Below are 24,236 nucleotides of genomic sequence, written 5' to 3' on the forward strand. Positions count from 1 at the left end.
ATTTTCCATGGCTTGTCTGTAACTCAGCTGCAATTTTTTTGACAATCATCCCACAATTCAAGTAGGCCGTTATTTATAAGTATTTGGAATAAAGCAAGGATTTCTTGTGATGAATTCATTGTAGCAATAAATCTTTCTGCAAATAAGCTTGTACTTCAAGTCTTTATTTTGAAAGAGCTGTATAAATAAATTGACATAAGCGTCTTGATTAGCAGCAATGTAGACAGTTGAAAAATAAATAAGTGGCAAGGAAATTCTTTGTTTCCATGAAATCCCCCATGCTGGCAAAGGCACAAGTTTGGAACCAGCCCACATCCTTAACTATAGCAAAGAATCTAGCTCTGTCAAAATCATCACCAAGTAATAATATTCTGTACAGGTAATTTCATCCAAGTGATATAAAATGTGCCCGCATGAAAAGCATATTGGAAACATGTATCATTAATCAATTCAGGGGAGTCACATCTTACACGGGGGTTAGGTTCTGAAGTCAGCGCGTAAGGCGAAAATTGCGTATAGTCAAACGCTCATTGAGTGGAATGGCAGGTGGAATCGCCCGCACTACAGGTACAGTATTTTGTTATTTTTCTATTTTTTTGCCGAGCGCGTATAGTTAAAATCGCATAAATTAAATGCGCCTATGATGCGACTCCACTGTACTCCCATTTCTGCTCAATGAGCGTGTTGTATACATTGTATATTCCTATATCTCCTTATATAAAGAGTGGTGTGTGTCTTACCATACAGTATATAACAGTAACCCAAAACAATGCAAGATTTTTCAATCAAAGATTAAATTATCATACATTACATTGATCGATAGATTTACAGATCATTTGTTGGGTCTAGAATACCTGGCTGTTGACCCTAATGCTGCCATATTTTCTGTTTGACCAGCAGAACTAACTAATAATGATCTAAAAGATGACTGGAAGAGCAGAGGTGAACATTAAGAGAAGTGTAAGAACATAAGAACGGCCATAGTGGGTCAGACTTATGGTCTGCCTAGTCCACTATCCTGTCTTCTGACAGTGGTCAATGCCAGGTGCCCCAGAGGGAATGAACAGAACAGGTAATCATCAAGTGATCCATCCCCTGTTGCTCATTTCCAGCTTCTGGCAACACAGGCTAGGGACACCATCCCTGCCCATCCTGGCTAAAAGCCAGTGATGGACCTATCCTCCATGAACTTATCTAGTTCTTTTTTGAACCCTATTATAGTCTTGGCCTTCCTGTGGCAAAGAGTTCCATAGGTTGACTGTGCAGGTGAACATTAAGATAAGCACAAATTTTGGTATTGAGAATCCTCACTGACTAGGACAACATTCTGCACAGAAATAAGTTTTAATTAATCTTTTGGGGGAAAAAATCTTCTGCCCCTATTGGAGATGCTGGTTCACAGATATCCCAGAATGCATCATTCTTGGAGATCAGTGAGACTTCTGGGTATTTGTAATGGCATGTTCTGGGATACCTTCAGCAAATCAAGCAGCACCAAGTATTTGTTAAAACTTATTTCTCTTTCACTCAAACACACACATACACATACTTTCACAGCCTGGCTATCGGGGTCATTAGGCACTGAAATCTGTGCTTGGACTTCATTTTTGCTCTGCAGTTCACTTTGAATGATAGAAAGATTCTGTCCTTGAAAGAAGGGAATTAGTGTTCCAATGCGATGATGCTTCACTCATCAAACATCGTGTTCTTACAGGCTGGAGGCCAGCTGGGAGCTGTCTGGCAGGTTCTCCAGGTTTTCCACTGTCGTGATGATGCTGTTCACCTTGTCCTCTGGGAGCACGTGAGACGCGTTGGATCGGAATTTCTTCAGGAGCGATTCTCTGCTTAGGGGCTTCCTCCAGTGCCCATAGAAAGTGTCACATCTGTCTGTCAGCACATCTCCATTCTCCAGGACCAGTGCTACCTCCCCATACATCTTGTCGAAGTTGGCTATGTTGTCTTCAGGGTGCTCTACCAGCACCTTGGCCAGCAGCTCTGTCAGCTCCTGCCGATGGATGCAGCCATCAGTGAAGGAGTTGAGGCCCACCTCGCCATCCAGCAGGTCAGTGCAGGCATTGAACTGGAAGGAGTGTCGAGCCTGGTGCTCAGACTCTGGGAAGGGCCTATTGATGTACTTGGACACTGGGATCCTCAGCAGAATGGCATGGATCAGAGAGGGAGAGAAGGAGCCAGAATAGTTGATGAGCAGGTTCCTGACTGATGCGGCAGCATCCACAATCCAGTGCATCCCTAGGTGGGCTGGGAAACGTTTGAAAGCGACGTCTTGCTTCTCCAAGAGGAACTCGTGGCTGCTTGCTGGCAGGGGCAGCGGTTTGGGCCGATAGTTGCCGTAGAACGCACTGAATCCAGAGCACTCAGGGATGTCATCCAGAATGAGGGGGCTGGCCTCCATTCCCCGGGCAGCCAGATGCGCCGCTTCCAACCCCAGGCGGGTGGCATTGCCAATATGCAGGGGCTTGGCTTGGGTGGCTGCATTTGCCATTGGTGCCCCTGCCAGGGAGGCAGCAATTGCTAAGGCATGGGCGCATTGGGTCACATTCAGAGAAAGAAGCTTTGCTGTGGCAGCTGCGCTGTCCATGGTGCCCACCACAGAGGGAGGATGGAACCTGAAAGGGAAACCACAGCAATGATCTCACCGCAGCAGGGGGCTGGAAAGGCTTGCCTGCCTCTTGCATAGGGAGCCCCCAAGTGCCACTGAAGGGCATGCCCATGGCACCAAGACCATTGCAAAACAGCGGGCCAGACCCTCCGCTGGTGTAAGCTGTTGCTCCACTGACATTGATGCTGATTTACTATGGGAGCGGGAAAACACCAGAGTGAGCCCAGGCATCCCATTTTTGCTTTGAGTCATAAGAATCTAAATACGTAGGGCCTGATTCCCCGCTCTCTGGCACCAGGTATCATCGCTCACACCAGTGCAAAGTGGATGTCAAATGCTACCATTCTGATCTGGCGACGTTTCACACCCACACTTGGCAGGTGCCAATGACACATGGGAGGAGACCACGCCCCTGCTATCTAATGGTGGATGTGAGTGAGTTGGCAGTACAGATCTACTCTGTGACAGAACCTCTGAGGACACTAAGAACAACAGACAAACTAGAGACTTAGCTAGCACTTGCCCCATCACAGAGGACTATAGTAAGGTCATCAGAGGTCCTTAAGGTGCAACACTGGATTAATGATGCCTAACCCCCCGCAAGTGTGTGGGCCAAACCATGAGTTCCTTAGTTTCAGCAGTTTGGCTTCACTGGGAGTTATTATTGATCAAGGATTTGGACCTAAATTTGTAGAATCCTCGCTGACTCCTTTTATAAGCCCACTAGCCCTTGTTCCACACACTGTAGCTATTGATTAAAATAGATCTGGGGAAAATTTTCACCCCAAACTTTTTTTCAGCACCAAAAAAAAAATGCAGATTCAGTGACACCAAAACATTTGCAAATTTGTGTTGGTTATGCCAAATTGATCATTTTTTGGAGGGGGGGGGAGTCAAAAAATTCTAAATATTTTGATTGTTTGAATTGAAATGACTTTTAGTTTCCTTTAATTTTATTTTTAAAATATTCAACAAATGTTTAAAAAATGGTCAACACAGAAATGAAACTTTTCAGTTTTGTCAAAGCAAAATGTTTCATTCAACCCAAAACCAAAAAAAAAAAAAAAAATGACTTTTCGATCAGCAGAAAATTTCAAAAATGTTTGTTTTCGGGCTGACCTGAAAAGAATTTTTCCCTATTTTTCAAAATCACCAACTAACCAAAAACTCTGTTATTCGTGCAGACCTATAGATGAGATGACTTTTTATTATAATATCATTTACTCTGAGTGAGACTGGCTGTTTTGGGCTAGTGTCTCTCTTTTGTAGATTCCCGAAGAGTTTCATAAGGTGGCCTCTAAACTGCAGTGCTAAGTGAATCACACATAGGATGGGTCTGGCTCTACTCCAGAATCTCTGATTTAATTTGCTATGCCGCATGCTAACTCTTGCTAAGCTGCACTGCCCTGTGCCCTGTTCACTGAAGGACAGTAGATTTACCTCTTAGGAATATTGTGAGCCTCCGTGGAGAAACGCATGAGCCTTCCTTGCACCTCAATGCCCACATTAAATGCTAGCAAGAAGTCCTGGCCATTGGATTTGGAGCTTGGAGGTAGCATCTGTGAAGCTGCCAGAAGAGCGGGCAGTACAGCCCCTGAGGGGTGAGTGGCAGGGTGCCAGGTGTCATCAAAGTCCATAGAGTGAGCCTGCCACAGGGGAGAGGCAACAGCCAGGTGAAAATCATGTTTGTACAGCACCTAGCACAATGGAGTCCAGATCTATGACTGGTGCTCCCAGGTGTAACCACAATACACATGCAGCTCCTAATATTAATAATGAATTTCATAACAACATCATTAAATTATTGGTGCTTACTGGCACTGTGATAAAAGTGCCACTCACAGGAATGCAGAGCAGAGACACATGAACTTTCCTTCGGGGTCCCAATCACCTCTCCTGGTCCCAGTCACAAAAGGCCCATACCTCATTCACATGACGGGCCAGTACCAATGTTTGGTGTTTCAGGTACATCAGGGGGTGTGGCTATCTCAGAGCATTCTGTACCATTAAAAAGCCTCTTCTGGAAGAGAAAGCCTTACCGCAATTCCATTTGTGAAGGCAGCCAGTGTAGGGGACAGCTTTAACCCTTTCCTGCCATAGACAGAGCTAACGGCATTTGACGCATACAGCTGCTGTAGAAGGGAGAGAATCCAGTAAGGGAGAGCAGGGCACTGTTGCATTCTGAGAGTAGTAACCTAAAGCAGTTGTGCTGCCTCTGTGCTATTTTCATCACGTGGGATTCCAGGCAATGGGCACCTCTCAGATAAACAGAGTCTCATCATAATAAAAACATAATGAAATTTCAATTAAAGGGCTTAACTTCTTCCCCCTTTACACTAACCTGAACATCTGAAAGTATGTGGCTAGCAAAGGAATTTGCTACCAGTTTATGCAGGGAAGTCAAAAACAACAATGGCTTTTTCCAGTAATTGATCTCTAGGAATTTAATTTCAGTCAGCACGTCCTGTTTTCTCCCTCCCAGTGTTACTTGCTGCTGTTCCATAGAGAAGAGCTGTGATTCATTTGTTGGCAGCAAGAGCTTTGGTGTCAGCTCCCGGCATTTGCCAGGGGAAATGCGCCCATGATTGTGACTTTGTGCATTGAAAGCGAAATTCACCCTGCTGCAAGGGATATGCATGATTACATCCCACTTACGCCATAAAAAAAGAGACTTAAGCACTGCATTGACTTTGTGCTGGTTCTCTGCCCAGGCAGCACAGCAGTACCGTATTAACAGCAACAAGGGCATGGTTGGGTATTGCTCCTACCTGACAATATCGCAGGGCGATATTGAACACACGAGTCGTGCTGCCCACAAGGCCAACCCCAATGCTGTCAAGGATCATCCTCTTGCTCCGGTGACGAACAACTTCAGACAGGTGCTCTGGCTGGACTCCATGGATGAAGGATGCAAAGCTGCTGGTCACAGTCTCCTCTGCAGCAGTCCTCTCCAGCACTGTGGGGTTAGGTAGAAAGAGGCAAGGATCACCCAAGTTGCGGGACTGGACCCAAAGGGTTAACACGTAGGCCCCATTGTGCCACCCCTGCTCCCATGAACTAGTACCCTGCTTGTCAAAGAGTCCTATTGTTTTCAATGGAGTTGCTCAGGGAGTGAGTCACTACCTAACGTGAGTGAATGTGGCCGAACCTCTGTAGCCCTTGTTTTGAGAGGAAGGATGGTCTAGTGATAAGGAGGTAAGCCTAGGAGTTAGGAGACCTAGCTTGTGTTCCTGCCCTGTGTGACTTTCAGCAAATCACTTAGAAGCTCTGTGCCTCAGTTTCCCATGTGTGGGGCAGAGGAGAAAAATGAGATGCCTGCTCCTTTACCTGGTGAATGAACTAGGTATGTTTCAATAAAATAGGCTCAGTCCTGCTCCCATTGAGTTAATGGCAAAACTTACCTTGACTTCAGGAGAGCAGGGTTAGACCCAGCATCTTCTGTTGGTTTAATTTGGAGCAGCATAAAGGGCTTGATCCTGCAAGGTGCTCAGCACTCTGGACCAATCCAGCAAAGCACTGAAGGCCATGATAGCCCTACTAAAGTCAATGGCGCCATGTAACAGAAAACACTTACTTAAGTGCTTTGCTGGTTCAGGCCAGAGCTCTCATCTCCAGGCAGGAACAAGCCTAAATTGAGGAAATAGATTCAAATTGCCCAAATGTGTATGTGTGTGTGTGTGTGTCTGTGTCTGTGTGTGCACACATGCTTGCCTGTGTGTGTTTGGGAGGGGGGAGTCCAGTCTCCGGGTCTATGAGGTCATCTTAACGGCCAGACAAGTAGTATGGCATCCAGCCACCATGCACTGTCATTTCTATTTCTACTTCTGTTTCAATTTTAGAGTATAACAGGTTGGAAAGTGGAATTTCTAATCCGTGGGAAACTGACATTTTGAAATTTGTTTTCATTCTGAACCAGAAAGAAAAGCCGAAATATTTTCAATTTGGGACCATCAGAATGTTTTGGTTTAATAAATGTTGAATCATTTCATTTTAAAAATGTCAAAACATTACAATATAATGTAAAATATTACATACATATATATATAAAATATTAAATGTATTACATTTACAAACATACTATTATATTGAAAGTAACATTTTATTTTAAAATTGTAGGGATTTTATTTTGAAATACTGAAATTAATATTTTAATATAAGACCAAAGTCAAAATGAAATGGTTCTAAATGAGAAAGTCAAAATGAAACATTTCAACATTATTTAAATGAATTGAAAATTTCATCAAGATTGATATGTTCCCATAAAACATTTGGATTTTGACAAAATTGCGTTTGTCGACTAAATGCTGTTCAGTCAAAATGGTTTTGAACAGCTCTAATGTGGAGTAAAGTCACATTTGAAACTTTCACTTTCAAATATCATGGCAACTGACCCACAATTTGTCTAAAAATATGTATGAGTCTCACTCAAATCCAGAGGCTCATATTCCACTTGTGAAGACAGCTGTGAGTCTCATCAGTGATTCATACATTTATAGAGATTGTATAAAACATTGCACTATGAACCTACCACATGTAGCAGTTTGCAAACCTCTGCCTTACACATTTGTATCCCCTCCATATATCTAGAGTGCATCCCATGCATGGTACAAATAAAGCATCAGTTCACTAAAGGGCAGGGAAGCAATGATGCAAAGCAACACTGTAGATATAATAGGAAAAGCATGACTGTAGCTGCATTTCAGTAGAAATTTCTGATAGCTTCCTTCACAACAGGAAAATGTCCTCTGGGAATTCAGTGTAAAGTAATATCTATACACCTTCCCATCAGTATATAAATATTGACAGCAGCATTTCCCCCTCTCCCCCCCCCCCATCTGTGATATGAGCTCTTTAAAAATAAGAGGTTAATAAAAAGGCCGTATAGCTTAGGCCTGGTCTACACTAGGCTTTTATGTCGAATTTAGCGCCGTTATATCGAATTAACCCTGCACCCGTCCACACCAGGAAGCCATTTAGTTCGACATAGAGCTCTCTTTAAATCGATTTCTGTAATCCTCCCCAACGAGAGGAGTAGCGCTAAATTCGAAATGGCCATATCGAATTAGGCTAGGTGTGGATGGAAATCGACGCTAATAGCTCCGGGAGCTATCCCACAGTGCACCACTCTGTTGACGCTCTGGACAGCAGTCCGAGCTCGGATGCTCTGACCAGCCACACCCCCGGGAAAATTTGAATTCATTTTCCTGTCTGGGCAGTTTGAATCTCAGTTCCTGTTTGGACATCGAGGTGAGCTCAGCAGCAGTGGCAACGATGCAGAGCTCTCCAGCAGAGATGGCCGTGCAATCTAATAGAAAGAGGGCCCCAGCATGGACTGATCGGGAAGTCTTGGATCTCATCGCAGTGTGGGGCGATGAGTCCGTGCTTTCAGAGCTGCGCTCCAAAAGAAGGAATGCTAAGATCTACGAGAAGATCTCTAAAGCCATGGCAGAGAGAGGCTACAGCCGGGATGCAACGCAGTGCCGCGTGAAAATCAAGGAGCTGAGACAAGGCTACCAAAAAACCAAAGAGGCTAACGGACGCTCCGGATCCCAGCCCCACACATCCCGTTTCTACCAGGCACTGCATTCCATCCTGGGTGCGGCCGCCACCACTACCCCACCCGTGACCGTGGACTCTGAGGATGGGATATTGTCCGCAGCCGGTTCCTCATCGGACATGTTAGCGGATGGGGAAGATGAAGAAGGAGATGAGGAGGACGAGGCAGTCGACAGCGCTGGCACCGCTGATTTCCCCGACAGCCAGGAGCTCTTCATCACCCTTACCGAGATCCCGTACCAACCGTCCCCATCCCTTACCCCGGACACAGAATCAGGGGAAGGATCAAGCAGTAAGTGCTGTAAACATGTAAACATTTATTTTGAACAGAACGGGAATATTCATACTATTAACAATGTGTTTTTATCAAAGTGCTGTAAACAAGTAAAAAATTATCTGCTACAAAACTGGAATATTTACAATGGTAACAAAGGGTTTCTCATGATTTGTCTGCCTTAGGCTCTTCACAATTTAGTCCCAAGTATTTTTAAAAAATTTTACAATGTCCGGTACTTCATGATTCTGCGGCCCAAGACGCTCCACTCTATAGTCCCAGTGCACCTAGGCGAAAATCCGGTCAATATGGCCGGGGATTGATGAGAAATCCTCGTAGGAGAACTCCTCGTAGGTCTCGTGGAGGTAGATTTCCAGCCTGTTTATCAGGTAGGGCGATCTTACTGGGCCCTCCGTGGTAGCACACGTGTCCCCGCCACACCACAATCAAGTACTCCGGGATCATGGCTCGACATAGCATGGCAGCATACGGCCCCGGTTTCTGCATGCTTTCCCTCAGCATGCGTTCCTTCTGGGTGTCCGAGATCCTCAGGAGGGTGATGTCGCTCATGACGCCCTGCTTTGAATTAGGGAGGGGAATGTTAGTATTGGGACTGCTTTACAGCCACGCGGTGGAGGGAGAGGGGCAGCATACAGGGATCTTTCCCTGAGACAGCCGCGAGGGGGTGGGACAGGGGCAGAGTTGATGCTGTCCTGATTGCTGGCAGCAGAGACTGGCATTGCTTTCAATGTGAAAGGAGGCCAGTGCTACTAATAGAGTTTTAAGCAGCCACAAGTCTACGACTTACCATGATTGCCCGCTCCAGAAGTTCAGGTCTCCAGCCACGCTTCTTAGATCACTCCAAGACCACCGCAAGTCCACAGGCACTGAAGGCGAGGGCCGAAAATTCGACCTTGTCCTGAGTGCGCATGTGAGAGGTGCAGTGCATGGTCTTGTTCACAGAGAAAGACTAGGTTCTTTGTGTACAATTTCATTTATCTGTCTCAGGAATTCACTCCCTTTTTACAATTCACACAGACACATCTGCGACTGTCTCCCAACCCAGCCTGTCAGCACACTCCCAGAGGCTAGCGCAGATTAGGCGGAGGAAGAAGAAGACGCGTGAAGACATGTTCTCAGAACTAATGGGCTGCTCCCGAGCCCAGGCAGCCCAGCAGACACAGTGGAGGGAGAACTTGTCACAAATGCACCGAGCAGTCATGGAACGGGAGCAGAGGTGGCGTCAGGAGGACCAACAGGCTACTGAAAAGCTGCTTGGACTAATGAGGGAGCAAACGGACACGCTCCGGCACCTTGTGGATGTTCTGCAAGACCGGAGGCAGGAGGACAGAGCCCCGCTGCAGTCTATCTGTAACCGCCCTCACCCGCCACCAAGTCCCACACCACCCTCACCCAAAGTCCAAAGAAGGAGGGGCGGCAAGGGCCGTTAAAACTTTCAGTCAACCCCTGCAGACTGCTCTAGCACTAGAAGGCTGACATTCCACAAAATTTGATAAGTCCTTTCCTACCCACCTCACACAAGCCCCCGTCCAAGTTTCACCCCCCACGTTTCATGTGTGGTTCACAATAAAATGTTTGTTTCTGTTCATTACTGTTTCAGTCAGGTTCTTTTGAGGGAGAGTCTGTCTGGAGGGGGGGAAGGGGCTTGGTAATTGGACAGGACAGTGACCTTTAGCAGGGTACAGAGGCGGTGTCAGGTCCAGCATCAGGACACATACACAGTGCAGTCACTGGTTACCCTGGTCAGTCTGGGAGGTGGTTTTCATGTTCTGGGGGGGGGGGGGTTGCTCAGTGACTTTGTGGCGGAGGAGGGCAGTTACAGATCTTATGCAGCGGTCCTTATCCTGGCTCACAGATCCACGCAGCAGGGGATATGTAACCCTACCCCCCCTGCCAGAAAGTCACATAGCCGACACATACACGCAGTCCCCCCCAGGAGTGCTGGCAGGCTCCATTGAAATAACCAGTGCACCAGTGCGGAGCCTGTCATTCCGGGAGTTTAGAAGCATCATTTGCATCAGAACACTAAACCCGCCCCCCGCCACAGTCTGCGTCCCCGGTTTAAAACATTCCCGCGAAAACAGCAATACAGACAACGGTGTTCATTAACAAAATAGAAATGATTTTATTTTTTGGGAAGGGGAAGGGGGTGAAGGGGGTATGTAACTAGAGAGTATAGTCAAAATGAACTGGGTAAAGAAACGGGGGCAGGTTCAGCTTTTCTGTCCACAAACTGAAAAGTCACAGGTTGCCCTGCTCACTCAGGAACCTAGCTTTCAAAGCCTCCCGGATGCACAGGGCGTCCCGCTGGGATCTTCTAATCGCCCGGCTGTCTGGCTGGACGTAATCAGCAGCCAGGCTATTTGCCTCTAGCTCCCACCCCGACATAAAGGTCTCCCCCTTGCTCTCACACAGATTGTGGAGCACACAGCAAGCTGCTATAACAATGGGGATATTGGTTTCACTGAGATCACAGCGAGTGAGTAAGCTTCTCCATCTCCCTTTGAGACGGCCAAAAGCACACTCCACCACCATTCTGCACTTGCTCAGCCGGTAGTTGAACAGTTCTTTTTCTGTGTCCAGGGCGCCAGTATAGGGCTTCATGAGCCAGGGCATTAGCGGGTAGGCTGGGTCCCCGAGGATGACTGTAGGCATCTCCACATCCCCAAGAGTTATTTTGTGGTCTGGGAAGTAAATACCTTCCTGCAGCCGTCTAAACAGACCAGAGTTCCTGAACACGCGAGCGTCATGAACCTTGCCCGGCCATCCGACGTAGATGTTTGTAAAACGTCCCCGATGGTCCACCAGTGCTTGCAGCACCATTGAAAAGTAGCCCTTTCTATTGATGTACTGGCTGGCCTGGTGGTCCGGTCCCAGGATAGGGATGTGAGTCCCATCGATAGCCCCACCGCAGTTTGGGAATTCCATCGCGGCAAAGCCATCTATGATGACCTGCGCGTTTCCCAGGGTCACTACCTTTGGGAGCAGTACCTTCACGATTGCCTTGGCTACTTGCATGACAACAACCCCCACGGTAGATTTGCCCACACCAAAGTGGTTCGCGACTGACCGGTAGCTGTCCGGCGTTGCAAGCTTCCAGAGGGCTATGGCCACTCGCTTCTCAACTGTGAGGGCTGCTCTCATCCTGGTATTCTGGCGCTTCAGGGCAGGGGACAGCAACTCACAAAGTTCGAGGAAAGTCCCCTTCCGCATGCGAAAGTTTCGCAGCCACTGGGATTCATCCCAGACCTGAATCACTATACGGTCCCACCAGTCCGTGCTTGTTTCCCGGGCCCAGAATCGCCGTTCCACAATATCCACATGACCCATTGCCACCATGATGTCCTGGGCGCTGGGGCTCGTGGTTTCTGACAGCTCTGTGCTACTCTCCGACTTCAGGCCATCACAGCGGTGTCGTAGCCTCCTCGCCTGGTTACTCTGCATCTGCCTCAGGGTAAGGTGTATGATAAGCTGCGAGGTGTTGAGAACGGCCACAAGTGCAGCGATGGTCGCAGCGTGATCCATGATGGCAGTGCTGTGGCGTCCGCGCTCTCACTGACCAGAAAAGTGCGCGAACTGATTTCCCGCCGGCGCTTTCATGGAGAGAGGGAGGGCGTTAGTGACGGACGGATGACGACACATTTTTTTGCCCAGAAGGCATTGGCGGCTCGACCCAGAATTCCGATGGGCAGCGGGGACTGCGGGAACTGTGGGATAGCTGCCCACAGTGCACCGCTTCCAATATCGACGCTCGCCCCGTTAGTGTGGACTCACAAAGTCGAATTACTCTCCTTGGTGTGGACACACACGTTCGACTTTGCAATATCGATTACACATATTCGATTTAAGTAACATCGAACTACCCTCGTAGTGTAGACATACCCTTAGACTTGGCTAGAGTCAATGGTTGTGCATGGATTTTTTTTTAATTACTGTATTTTTTTATTTAGTCACTTTCTTTGATCAACATTTGTTACATCTAGTGTAAACATGAAAAAAGGTAAAATGACCAACTATGAGACTCTCTAGGACTTAAAAAAAATTCTGCTCTCTGACATTTGTGGAGGAACTCTGGATTTATACCACTGTAGCTGGGAATAGAATAACAGGATCATACAAATGAGTAGGACCACATAGTGAATTATTCTAAACAATTTTAATAACTAGTCCTAGATTAAATATTTAATAAATGACAATGCAGGAGCATAGGATAGGATAGGATAGTTACCATTTAAACATTTAAGTACATGGTTATAGTACAAGTGAAATATTCATAGTCCTTTCTCAGGCAAGATTCCCTATGACGTTAGTGCGAGCTCTGCCTAACTAAAAATTGCATAATTTGGCTCTAAAATAGGTAAATGTGTGTTTTGATACAGGGCTGATAATCACCTTTATTTACCTATATGTTATTTTGTTCATGTTAATTCAGCTTGAAATGTAATAATAATTTACTTAAGCTGGTCTTTAAGTGAAATCATAACAATAATAATAATCATAATTAATACATTTTGTCTTCCAAGAATTTAAGAGACTTTTCTAAGTTTAACCCAGTTCCTGTCAATTATTTTTACATATTGACATATCAGAAGACTTTAAAAAAAAGAGAGAAAGAAAAACATTTCTTTAACTGAGAGATACAAACCTTGAGCAGAAATTTTGTGTACCTGTCGGGAAGCTGCTAAAACCTTCTGGGATCTCTAGAGACAAGAGAAAGATACTGTTTGTCATATAAAGCAACCAGGCATTTTAAGAACACTTTCATTGCTTGCATTGTAAATCCTGAGTTGTAAAAAACTGACAGTTCAAACAAGAAGTAGGTAAATTGAACGCTGTTCCAAAGCTGTTAGCTAACTAGAAACCAGTCCGTTAACGGTGCCAAGAACAATCAGGGAAAGGAAGCACTCTGTTGGAATTTGCAGGATAAAGTTTTAAGATTCAGAACTGCCAGGCAAGCCCTTACAACTGTGAACAGGACAAATTCTGAATAGATATTAAGAATATGAAGTACAGATCATTCATAAAAACATTATACCCCTATACAAAAATACATGGAATACATTGAAGAAATAGATAAAACATGGACCATTTTAGTAGGTCAAAAAGGAGTCAATGAAAACCAGCTAATTTTTTAAACATTGGTCAGACCCCCAGTTAGTGTAAAATTAAATGATCATAGATCCAGTGAAGTCAGTGGAATTATGACAATTTAAACCAGCTGAGGAGCTCCCCAAAACCTAATTAAAATCAAACATCCTAAACAACTGAATGAGCTAGGGATAGATTTTCAGCATGAAATAGCATTACCTGTAAAGTTGAGTAGACCATTCTGATGGTTCTAAATGTGTCTGTTGATTTCTCTTGAGCACTGGGAAGGTCTCCTCAAGCGATGGTAGAGGTGTCTGTTTGGTGTCAGGGTTTATATACCCTTCCAAAGCCATTGGAATTTTGCCTTTGCGTTTGTCTACAAATGAATTTCAAGACTGGTGACATCAGCAGCTGGGCTGGTAGGGGCTACATATTGTGGTTTTTTCCAGTTGTGGGGCAGTAGATTGAAGGAAAACCCCTATCTTTTCAGGAAATACTAAGAAAAAAAAACAGCTAGGACAATAAAGGAGTGACTGAATTCAAGGAAAACTCAGCTTTTAAAATACCAAAGGTATCAATGTGTGAAGTAATCTGCCCTGACTCCTCCTACTCTCTGATGAGAACTATAAAACTGTTACTTACCAGGAAATGATAGGTAGAGGAAAGTTTGCTGCCACTCAGCTGAAGTACCTTCATTGCAGGTAACTCATGCATGAGAGACATAGGTTTCATATGAGCTATTCTTTGCTGCAGGTTTTATTGTATTATTTTCTGTTTTGTTATTTGCCTTCATCGTCTCATAATTCTGTTTCTTTCCATCATAAGCGCTTCCATTTTACCTTTTGATGCTCTGCAGGTTCATCAGCAGATTCATCTAGAAGTCAAATCTATTTTATGTTGTACATTATTGTGGATTTTTTGAACACTTTATTCCTATTTAACAAGTAGTCATGTCTGTACTTCAGGTCAATGAAATTTTGTTTCACTGGTCCCAGAGGCAAATGGAATATGGGAAAATTTCATATTAAACAAATTATTATATATACAGTGCTAATTTAACACAATGATTAACTCCACAGTATGACACATAGATAACCTTTAATTCAATATCAAACATCTACCATTGGCCAGCTCCTCAGTTAGTGTAAATCAATGTAGCTCGGTTGACTTCATGCTAATTTATACCAGTTGAAGATCTGGGTCATGGTACGTACTTCTTTTTTTAACTGTTGTATAGTGTTGCTGTGCACCGTTAAACCCCTGTCATGTAATTACCCAGAAATGGTTTCATTTCACGTCTTTGCATAGCTCTATAAAATGTCATTATCTTTATGATGGCATGATATAAAATGGCAGCAAACAGTCACTGGAGATAAGTGTCCCACAGTGAAACAAAATTTCACTGGAATTAAAATGTGTCTGATGATATTTTATGCTCTTCTATTCATCTTTGCATAGATGTACAATATTTCATGAGCATCCCATTTTCTTCAGTGCAGTCCAGTAAGGTGCCACTCACTAGTAATGGTGGCAGACCCTGTGTCATTACATTTTCCTTCAAGGATGATACTGTTTGCAATGGCTTATCAGCAAGCAACAGGTCTGTGTTATATTTGTGAAATGCCATTGAACTAAATGAGGCTGCCGAGATGTAATAGAGAAGGACAGGGGGAAAGGAAGAGGAGATTCTTATCATAAAGATGGCAAGCTAAGGGACAACAGTATGGGCTGTCTAAACTGGGGAGGTGGCGATCTGGGTAGCCCATGCACTGCATAAAGGGGATGCTTGCTGCTATGTGGCCTGCAAGCCAAAGATACCCTCACTATAGAAAACTAAACTGTATCAAACCCATCTGGGTTCAAAGTTGGGGATGTTTGTGGCTGAGGTTTTCACTCACAAAATGCAACTTTCTGACTTTAGCTCAGAGGAGAGATGCTCTGGGAACCCCATCCTCACTATGGTGCATTAGAAAGCAAGCAGAGATATTATCAACACTACTGATGTACAGGCAGAGAAACAGGTACTTAGGAAGTGCCAGAGGCAGTGGCTGTCCTAAATGAAAGGGAGAACAGTGATTAGTGACCCTGGACATTCTTTGAATCAGCAAGTGCCTCTAATGTTTCCATGAAGCCACTTGTTTGACATACCCCTAAGACCAGCCCAGGTCTTTCTTTATGCTGTATCCTGGACAGTATGATCTAATGGAAAGAGTGACAGAAGGTGTCTAGTGCTTTGGGTGAATATCAACATGCCATATGGTGTGTGATGCAGAGGTAGGACTAGTCTCTATTACCTAATGCTGGTCTCTCAGCATTAGATAGATGTAGAAATGGGGAGCCCTAGGAACCTGAAAAAGGGATGAAGAGGATTGTTATACACACATAAATGGCAGATTTCGTTTCCTGTATTTCCGTGTACCTCCTCCCACTCCCTTTCCATCTCCACTCCCTTGCATGGGGACCTGAAGTAACACTTTGGGGTACCTCTTCCCACAAGCTGGTAAATTATCCCACTCAGAAGTCATCTGTGATCCTCTTCTCACCTGTACGGCAAACAGAGAGGAGAAGAAGAACTTTTATTTATTTATTTGGATTTAAAAATTATAAAGACAACTTGCCAAGCTCTAGGCCTCCCTAACATAATTCATTAAACAGTAAATTAACTCTCAGCTGCATTAAAATCAGTTCTACAAGAACTCAGCGGGCCTTTATCATACTTTATCATACCCTCAGCTTTCTCTAGACATCCTATCAAACAAATGCCTTTTGCAGCATGCCTGGAAAGCCACCAGATTTGATCTATTTCAGACCAAAACATCTAGAGGAGCCTAACTCTGTGGTTCAGCTCCAGGTGGGTTTGTACTCAGGTGGCTAGTCCAAGCAACTGCCTGTGCTACCTCTGGCTATGTTGTTATTTTTAGGATGCTAGCTCAGGCAGAGCTAGCACATGCCTGTCTACCTGAGCTGGGAAGCACACTCCCAGCTGCAGTGTAGATATCCTATCTCCTAGAACTGGAAGGGACCTTGAAAGGTCATCAAGTCCAGCCCCCTGCCTTCACTAGCAGGACCAAGTACTGATTTTTGCCCCAGATCCCTAAGTGGCCCCCTCAGGGATTGAACTCACAACCCTGGGTTTAGCAGGCCAGTGCTCAAACCACTGAGCTATCCCTCCCCCCATTCAATCCCAATTCAGGACAGCATCTAAGCACCTGCTTAAAGTTAAGCATGTGTGTAAGCACTCTTCCTGAACCAAGATGCTTTCTTGAAACGGGACCTTGAAATGCTTTCTGTTATAAGAGTACACTCATGCAGAGGTCTATCTTTCTTATAATTAAATAATTAACAGAATGATTACAAGGTCATAAAAGGACAAAAAGGGGGGAGGGAGGGAGCTATTTTTAAAATGTTAACCAAGGTTTTTTTTTTTCAAACTTCATGAAAGTTTTGGGCGCAGATTTGAGTCAGAGTTTTAGGTAAAGATCTGTGCAGTGTTTATTGCATCCAGGCTGGTCCATCTGTACTTAGTTCCCTGATTTTGTGAAAATACGAGCCCTTGTAATGTGTGTGAGAGGGAAGAAAAATGAGTTTTTTGTGCAGCGCACTAAGCCAGCGTTCCAATCGTTGCAATAGCACTGAGGCATCAGTTCAGGAAGCAGAGATACTCACACATTTAAAGTTAGGCACATGCTGAAGTACCTTTGCTGAATTGGGGCCAAAGGGGAGCCTAAAGTCATTCAATTTTCCCTGCTTGTTCCTTGCCCTAGAGAAGCATCTGCCATATGCTATTTTCTCTTCTTGTATCAATAGCAGCTGTGCTTTCTTTGCATTCTTTCCAAGAGGCATTTTTGGAAGTGGTTGGGAACGGGATACCATCCACCTCTCCCACTGCCAGCTCTTTAAGGTCACTTACTGCTCTAAAAACAATAATAATTTTTAAAAAGTGGGGGATTTTATTTTAGGCTTTGTGTCCTGAGGAAACCTCCACAGAACAAACTCCTGTTCATGAGACTGAGACGTGCAGGTGAATGGAAATTCTGGGTTTGAAATATAACCGTTACTCACCAGGAGCTGGGAAATTCCAGCTGAAAGGGGCAGGGGGCGTGGGGAAAGACAGAGACACTAGCACTGTACAAGGTACTGTAAGCTCACAGCTCAGAATGAGAATTTAACTCTCAGCCCCAGCTCACTCATGATGGGTTTATCATGACTATAACAGTCAAAACAAGAGGAATCGATAATCAAGGGAATGAAGAGGCTCTCTCTGTAGGATTGAGACAGTGTTAGAACCAAGAAGCTCTGAACTGCATGGGGATTATAATTATTTATATTGTAGTAGCAACTAGGAGTTGCAGTCATGTACCAGGACCCCATTGTGCTAGGTGCTGTACAACCACCAAACCCAGCCGCTCCTGTTCTCAAAGAGGATTCTGTATTGCTTTGATCTTGCTTCCCAAAAATACTTCCAGGAAAGCTTCCTGTTATTTGTAAAACAGGATTGGGTTACATCGTGTCAGACAGATGCCACATACTGATCAAGTTATTTCTGTGACCTCCATCACTATAATATCTGGGGCCCAGATCCAAAGGTATTTAGGCACCAAACTCTCAGTGAACTTCATGGGAGTTAGGCACCAAAATACCTTTGAGGATCTGGGCCTGAGCGACTACCAAGCTTTAGTGGCGTTATCCTCAATGCCCCAGGAGGCAGGGGAGTAAAAGCCCCATTTTAAAGGTGAGGGACTGAGATACAGAGAGGTTAAGGCCACGATTTTCAAAAATAGAACTCTAATTTTAGGCTCCTAAATCTTGATTTAAACTCCTGAATAGATGAGCTAATTTTCCAAAGTGCTTTGCTCCCCAGTTAAGACTGAACCAGGATTTTTCCTTTGACCTGACTTCAAAACTTCTCCGGAGCTGAAATAGTGGCTCATTTTGACAAATATTACATTGTTCTCCTGGAAGTGGTTAATGGCTGCCCTCAAGTGGGTGTTTGATCTATACATAACCACAGACCTGGTTAAACCTGATGGGTGTGGTAACCACGCTTCTTTCAGGCTAAATGGAAGGAACAATTAAGCCCACTTATGGAATAAGATAGCTAGTAGTAGGATAGACGCTACTGCCCAAAGCAATGGGTGGCATTGCAAAGTCAGAGCTGGACTAAGCCATATGCTCTGAAGGGTTTCCCTGAGACTGGTTACAAACGCAGGGTCTAGGAGATTGCTTGGTATAAAGTGTGTATGAGAGTCATAGAGCCAAGAGACAGCCAGCAGACCATGAGAGAAGCAGTGGTGAGCATGGCCCTGAGAGGGAGCAGAGAGACCCAGCTTCTGGGGGCACAGGAGCAGCAGACTTGAAAAGGCAGGCTTGAGCAAGGAAACTGCCATAGCTGTTTATTTCTACTGTGTTCAGGGAAACAGGACTTTATATCCATTCTCTGTGATTGCATCACAGAAATACCTGACTTGTATCATCAATTTCTCCTCCAGGAAACAACCCACTAAGGCCCCAAATATTGGCCAACCACGCAGGCAAAAAGGGCAACCACATCATCATATATATATATATATACATACACACACACACACACACACACACACACACACACAGATTGATTAGTGATATGACTTGTTGACATTAGCCATTGTTTTGTCTGGAAGGAAGACAGGTCATGGCAAGCACGGAGGGTTTTGCGGCCGTGTTCTACAGCGAGCCGTTGGTGCTGGGGCTCCTCTAGAACGTGATCAGCGCTTTCCTCGTGTGCCTGCAGAACTTTTCCTTTGCTCACACCAACATCAGACCTGAGGGAGTAGAAAACATCCTGGCAGGTGAGTAGGGGATGGGCTCTCTTCTGGAACAATGGATCGCAGTCTGATTGGCCTTAGTCTTGCAAGAAAGGCTATAGGTGAATTCTTTCTGCTGGGGGGATACACAAGAGTTGAGCCCAGACATATGTAGATTGAAGTACACAGGTTATACACATGCTCTAGAAGAATGTCCCCCATCTTCCTGGGCAGCTGTGCCCTCCAGATTAAATCCTTGCTGTACCAGCCAGTGCCTTCCCATCTTCTGCTTAGCTGTGTGCACTAACCCACAATGGAACTTGGGCTGATTGTACTGGGGCGGGGGGGCAGGAGCATTGCACCAGAGTTCAATTTAGAGACTCATCGTTAAGGTAGGAAGAGGGGCTTCAGAAAACCAGTTGCCAAAGACTGCAGGACCAGTAGTAATACATGCATTACTCTAGGTAGCTCATGTATATTTGGCAACAGTGTTTCAGTGTGCAAATCACCTGTTGATTGTTTATTTGCTAATGACACTTGTGTCATTTTGTTTGCCTCTCTTAGGGGTCCACCTCATTCTGATTGGAGGCCTGTCTCAACTTTTGGCTGGGTTCCTCGCCTTCCGGAAGTATGACCACTTGGGTGGCACAGCCTTTCTGGCATTTGCAGCTCTGTGGAGCAGTTATGGGGCCATCCGGGTCATTTCAGGGGCATATCCCCCCTTAAACAACACAACATTAGCCTCAGAAAATGCCACTTATCTCCTCCCCACTGATGCAGCCCAGCCCTCCACCAGTGAGAGTGCTGTTGCTGGGTTGATGGCTTATATTTTCATTTCATTTATCCTCTCCTTCTGCTCAGCCACTGTGAACTACATCATGCCCTTCGTGTTCGGCGCCATCACCCTCACCCTGATGTTCGAAGCGGTGGGACTGTTTGGCCAGTGGGCGCTGGTTGTGTCAGGGATCCTTGAGCTGGTCATTGTCGTCTGTGGGCTGTATGGAGCAGTAGCTCTCCTTTTCAAAGGCATCACGCAAAGGTATGTTCTGCCGGGCTTCGGGAACCCTCTCTTCAACGTCTTTCTGCTGGGCTCAGGTAACAGTGGCTCTTCCAAGACTACTGGGGAGGAGAAGAAAAAGAACACAAAGTATGCTGAGCCAATGGCCCTAAACCATTTATGTGACACCATTTCCCCCTTCATATTTGCCTTCTATGCTTTTGGGTACATGAAGACCTTCTACGTAGGAGCCATATGGGTTAGCATCATAGAATCATAGAATATCAGGGTTGGAAGGAACCTCAGGAGGTCATCTAGTCCAACCCCCTGCTCAAAGCAGGACCAATTCCCAACTAAATCATCCCAGCCAGGACTTTGTCAAGCCGGGCCTTAAAAACCTCCAAGGAAGGAGACTCCACCACCTCCCTAGGTAACGCATTCCAGTGCTTCACCACCCTCCTAGTGAAATAATGTTTCCTAATATCCAACCTAGACCTCCCCCACTGCAACTTGAGACCATTGCTCCTTGTTCTGTCATCTGCCACCATTGAGAACAGCCGAGTTCCATCCTCTTTGGAACCCCCCTTCAGGTAGTTGAAGGCTGCTATCAAATCCCCCCTCATTCTTCTCTTCTGGAGACTAAACAATCCCAGTTCCCTCAGCCTCTCCTCATAAGTCATGCGCTCCAGACCCCTAATCATTTTTGTTGCCCTCCGCTGGACTCTTTCCAATTTTTCCACATCCTTCTTGTAGTGTGGAGCCCAAAACTGGACACAGTACTCCAGATGAGGCCTCAACAATGTCGAATAAAGGGGAACGATCACGTCCCTCGATCTGCTGGCAATGCCCCTACTTATACAGCCCAAAATGCCGTTAGCCTTCTTGGCAACAAGAGCACACTGTTGACTCATATCCAGCTTCTCGTCCACTGTGACCCCTAGGTCCTTTTCTGCAGAACTGCTACCTAGCCATTCGGTCCCTAGTCTGTAGCTGTGCATGGGATTCTTCCGTCCTAACTGCAGGACTCTACACTTGTCCTTCTTGAACCTCATCAGGTTTCTTTTGGCCCAATCCTCTAATTTGTCTAGGTCCCTCTGTATCCAATCCCTACCCTCTAGTGTATCTACCACGCCTCCTAGTTTAGTGTCGTCGGCAAACTTGCTGAGAGTGCAGTCCACACCATCCTCCAGATCATTAATAAAGATATTAAACAAAACCGGCCCCAGGACCGACCCTTGGGGCACTCCGCTTGAAACTGGCTGCCAACTAGACATGGAGCCATTGATCACTACCCGTTGAGCCCGACGATATAGCCAGCTTTCTATCCACCTTATAGTCCATTCATCCAGCCCATACTTCTTTAACTTGCTGGCAAGAATACTGTGGGAGACCGTATCAAAAGCTTTGCTAAAGTCAAGGAATAACACATCCACTGCTTTCCCCTCATCCACAGAGCCAGTTATCTCATCATAGAAGGCAATTAGGTTAGTCAGGCACGACTTCCCCTTGGTGAATCCTTGCTGACTGTTCCTGATCACTTTCCTCTCCTCTAAGTGTTTCATAATTGATTCCTTGAGGACCTGCTCCATGATTTTTCCAGGGACTGAGGTGAGGCTGACTGGCCTGTAGTTCCCCGGATCCTCCTTCTTCCCTTTTTTAAAGATGGGCACTACATTAGCCTTTTTCCAGTCATCCGGGACCTCCCCCGATCGTCATGAGTTTTCAAAAATAATGGCTAACGGCTCTGCAATCTCATCCGCCAACTCCCTTAGTACCCTTGGATGCAGCGCATCTGGCCCCATGGACTTGTGCACGTCCAGTTTTTCTAAATAGTCCCGAATCACTTCTTTCTCCACAGAGGGCTGGTCACCTTCTCCCCATATTGTGCTGCCCAGTGCAGCAGTCTGAGAGCTGACCTTGTTTGTGAAGACAGAGGCAAAAAAATCATTGAGTACATTAGCTTTTTCCACATCCTCAGTCACTAGGTTGCCTCCCTCATTCAGTAAGGGGCCCACACTTTCCTTGACTTTCTTCTTGTTGCTAACATACCTGAAGAAACCCTTCTTGTTACTCTTAACATCTCTTGCTAGCTGCAACTCCAAGTGTGATTTGGCCTTCCTGATTTCACTCCTGCATACCTGAGCAATATTTTTATACTCCTCCCTGGTCATTTGTCCAATCTTCCACTTCTTGTAAGCTTCTTTTTTGCGTTTAAGATCAGCAAGGATTTCACTGTTTAGCCAAGCTGGTCGCCTGCCATATTTACTATTCTTTCTACACATCGGGATGGTTTGTTCCTGCAACCGCAATAAGGATTCTTTAAAATACAGCCAGCTCTCCTGGACCCCTTTGCCCTTCATGTTATTCTCCCAGGGGATCCTGCCCATCTGTTCCCTGAGGGAGTCAAAGTCTGCTTTTCTGAAGTCCAGGGTCCGTATTCTGCTGCTCTCCTTTCTTCCTTGTGTCAGGATCCTGAACTCGACCATCTCATGGTCACTGCCTCCCAGGTTCCCATCCACTTTTGCTTCCCCTACTAATTCTTCCCTGTTTGTGAGCAGCAGGTCAAGAAAAGCTCTGCCCCTAGTTGGTTCCTCCAGCACTTGCACCAGGAAATTGTCCCCTACACTTTCCAAAAACTTCCTGGATTGTCTGTGCACCGCTGTATTGCTCTCCCAGCAGATATCAGGGTGATTAAAGTCTCCCATGAGAACCAGGGCCTGCGATCTAGCAACTTCTGCTAGTTGCCAGAAGAAAGCCTCGTCCACCTCATCCCCCTGGTCTGGTGGTCTATAGCAGACTCCGACCATGACATCACCCTTGTTGCTCACACTTCTCAACTTTATCCAGAGACACTCAGGTTTTTCTGCAGTTTCATACCGGAGCTCTGAGCAGTCATACTCCTCTCTTACATACAACGCAACTCCCCCACCTTTTCTGCCCTGCCTGTCCTTCCTGAACAGTTTATATCCATCCATGATAGTACTCCAGTCATGTGAGTTATCCCACCAAGTCTCTGTTATTCCAATCGCATCATAGTTCCCTGACTGTGCCAGGACTTCCAGTTCTCCCTTCTTGTTTCCCAGGCTTCTTGCATTTGTGTATAGGCACTTAAGATAACTCACTGATCGTCCCTCTTTCTCAGTATGAGACAGGAGTCCTCCCCTCTTGTGCTCTCCTGCTTGTGCTTCCTCCCAGGATCCCATTTCCCCACTTACCTCAGGGCTTTGGTCTCCTTCCCCCGGTGAACCTAGTTTAAAGCCCTCCTCACTAGGTTAGCCAGCCTGCTGGCGAAGATGCTCTTCCCTCTCTTCATTAGGTGGAGCCCATCCCTGCCCAGCACTCCTTCTTGGAACACCATCCCATGGTCGAAGAATCCAAAGCCTTCTCTCCGACACCACCTGCGTAGCCATTCGTTGACTTCCACGATTCGACGGTCTCTACCCAGGCCTTTTCCTTGCACAGGGAGGATGGACGAGAACACCACTTGCGCCTCAAACTCCTTTTTCATCTCCATCTGCCAGCTCTTCTCCAGCTTCTACAGCTACTTGCGAGACGATGTTTATTATACCACCAAGTTTGGCGTCCACAGTCTGTATTGGCTGGTGATGTCTTGGGAAGAGTTCACGCTGACTGTCTTCATCAGCATAGACAATGTGCAGCAAAGCAGGATGGGAATGATTGGAGACTGGTTCTTCCTGGCCACCGCTTGCATGCTGTTCCTGATGGCCTTCAATAAGGATGTTCTAGAGGTGCTGCAAAATGCTGCTTTCATTCTTCTCACTATCTCCACCATCCGCCAGATTCCAATTAGAGGCGCTTATGTGTTCTTTGGGGTTTTCTGCAGCCTTTACATGGCTATCTCGCTCTACACCACTTTTGCAAGCCTCATTAACTCAA

The 24,236-nt window shown here is 45.7% G+C and overlaps 1 protein-coding gene across 1 annotated transcript; it reads right to left on the minus strand.

Annotated features, from left to right (window-relative positions):
• Positions 1-1,708: 1,708 nt before the first annotated feature.
• On the minus strand, positions 1,709-13,799 carry LOC112104870 (cis-aconitate decarboxylase-like). Its single transcript, XM_026653383.1, has 6 exons — positions 13,779-13,799; positions 13,117-13,171; positions 5,389-5,576; positions 4,660-4,752; positions 4,061-4,266; positions 1,709-2,627 (listed from the first exon to the last, which is right to left on the minus strand). The coding sequence occupies exons 1-6, from the start codon at positions 13,797-13,799 to the stop codon at positions 1,709-1,711; spliced, it is 1,482 nt and encodes a 493-aa protein (XP_026509168.1).
• Between the last annotated feature and the right edge of the window lie 10,437 nt (positions 13,800-24,236).

This window comes from Terrapene carolina, unplaced genomic scaffold (genome assembly GCF_002925995.2).
Source record: "Terrapene carolina triunguis isolate 2854851 unplaced genomic scaffold, T_m_triunguis-2.0 Scaffold137, whole genome shotgun sequence".
NCBI lineage: Eukaryota > Metazoa > Chordata > Testudines > Emydidae > Terrapene > Terrapene triunguis.

Bases quoted from the DNA above. Each gene is read 5' to 3' on its own strand.
- LOC112104870 (XM_026653383.1), bottom strand. From the start codon at position 13,799: ATGGTCTACTCAACTTTACAG. The intron at 13,172-13,778 runs GTAATGCTATTT...TCTTGTCTCTAG, and splicing joins TGGTCTACTCAACTTTACAG to AGATCCCAGAAGGTTTTAGC. The intron at 4,267-4,659 runs GTAAGGCTTTCT...CCCCTGTGGCAG, and splicing joins CCTTCACAAATGGAATTGCG to GCTCACTCTATGGACTTTGA.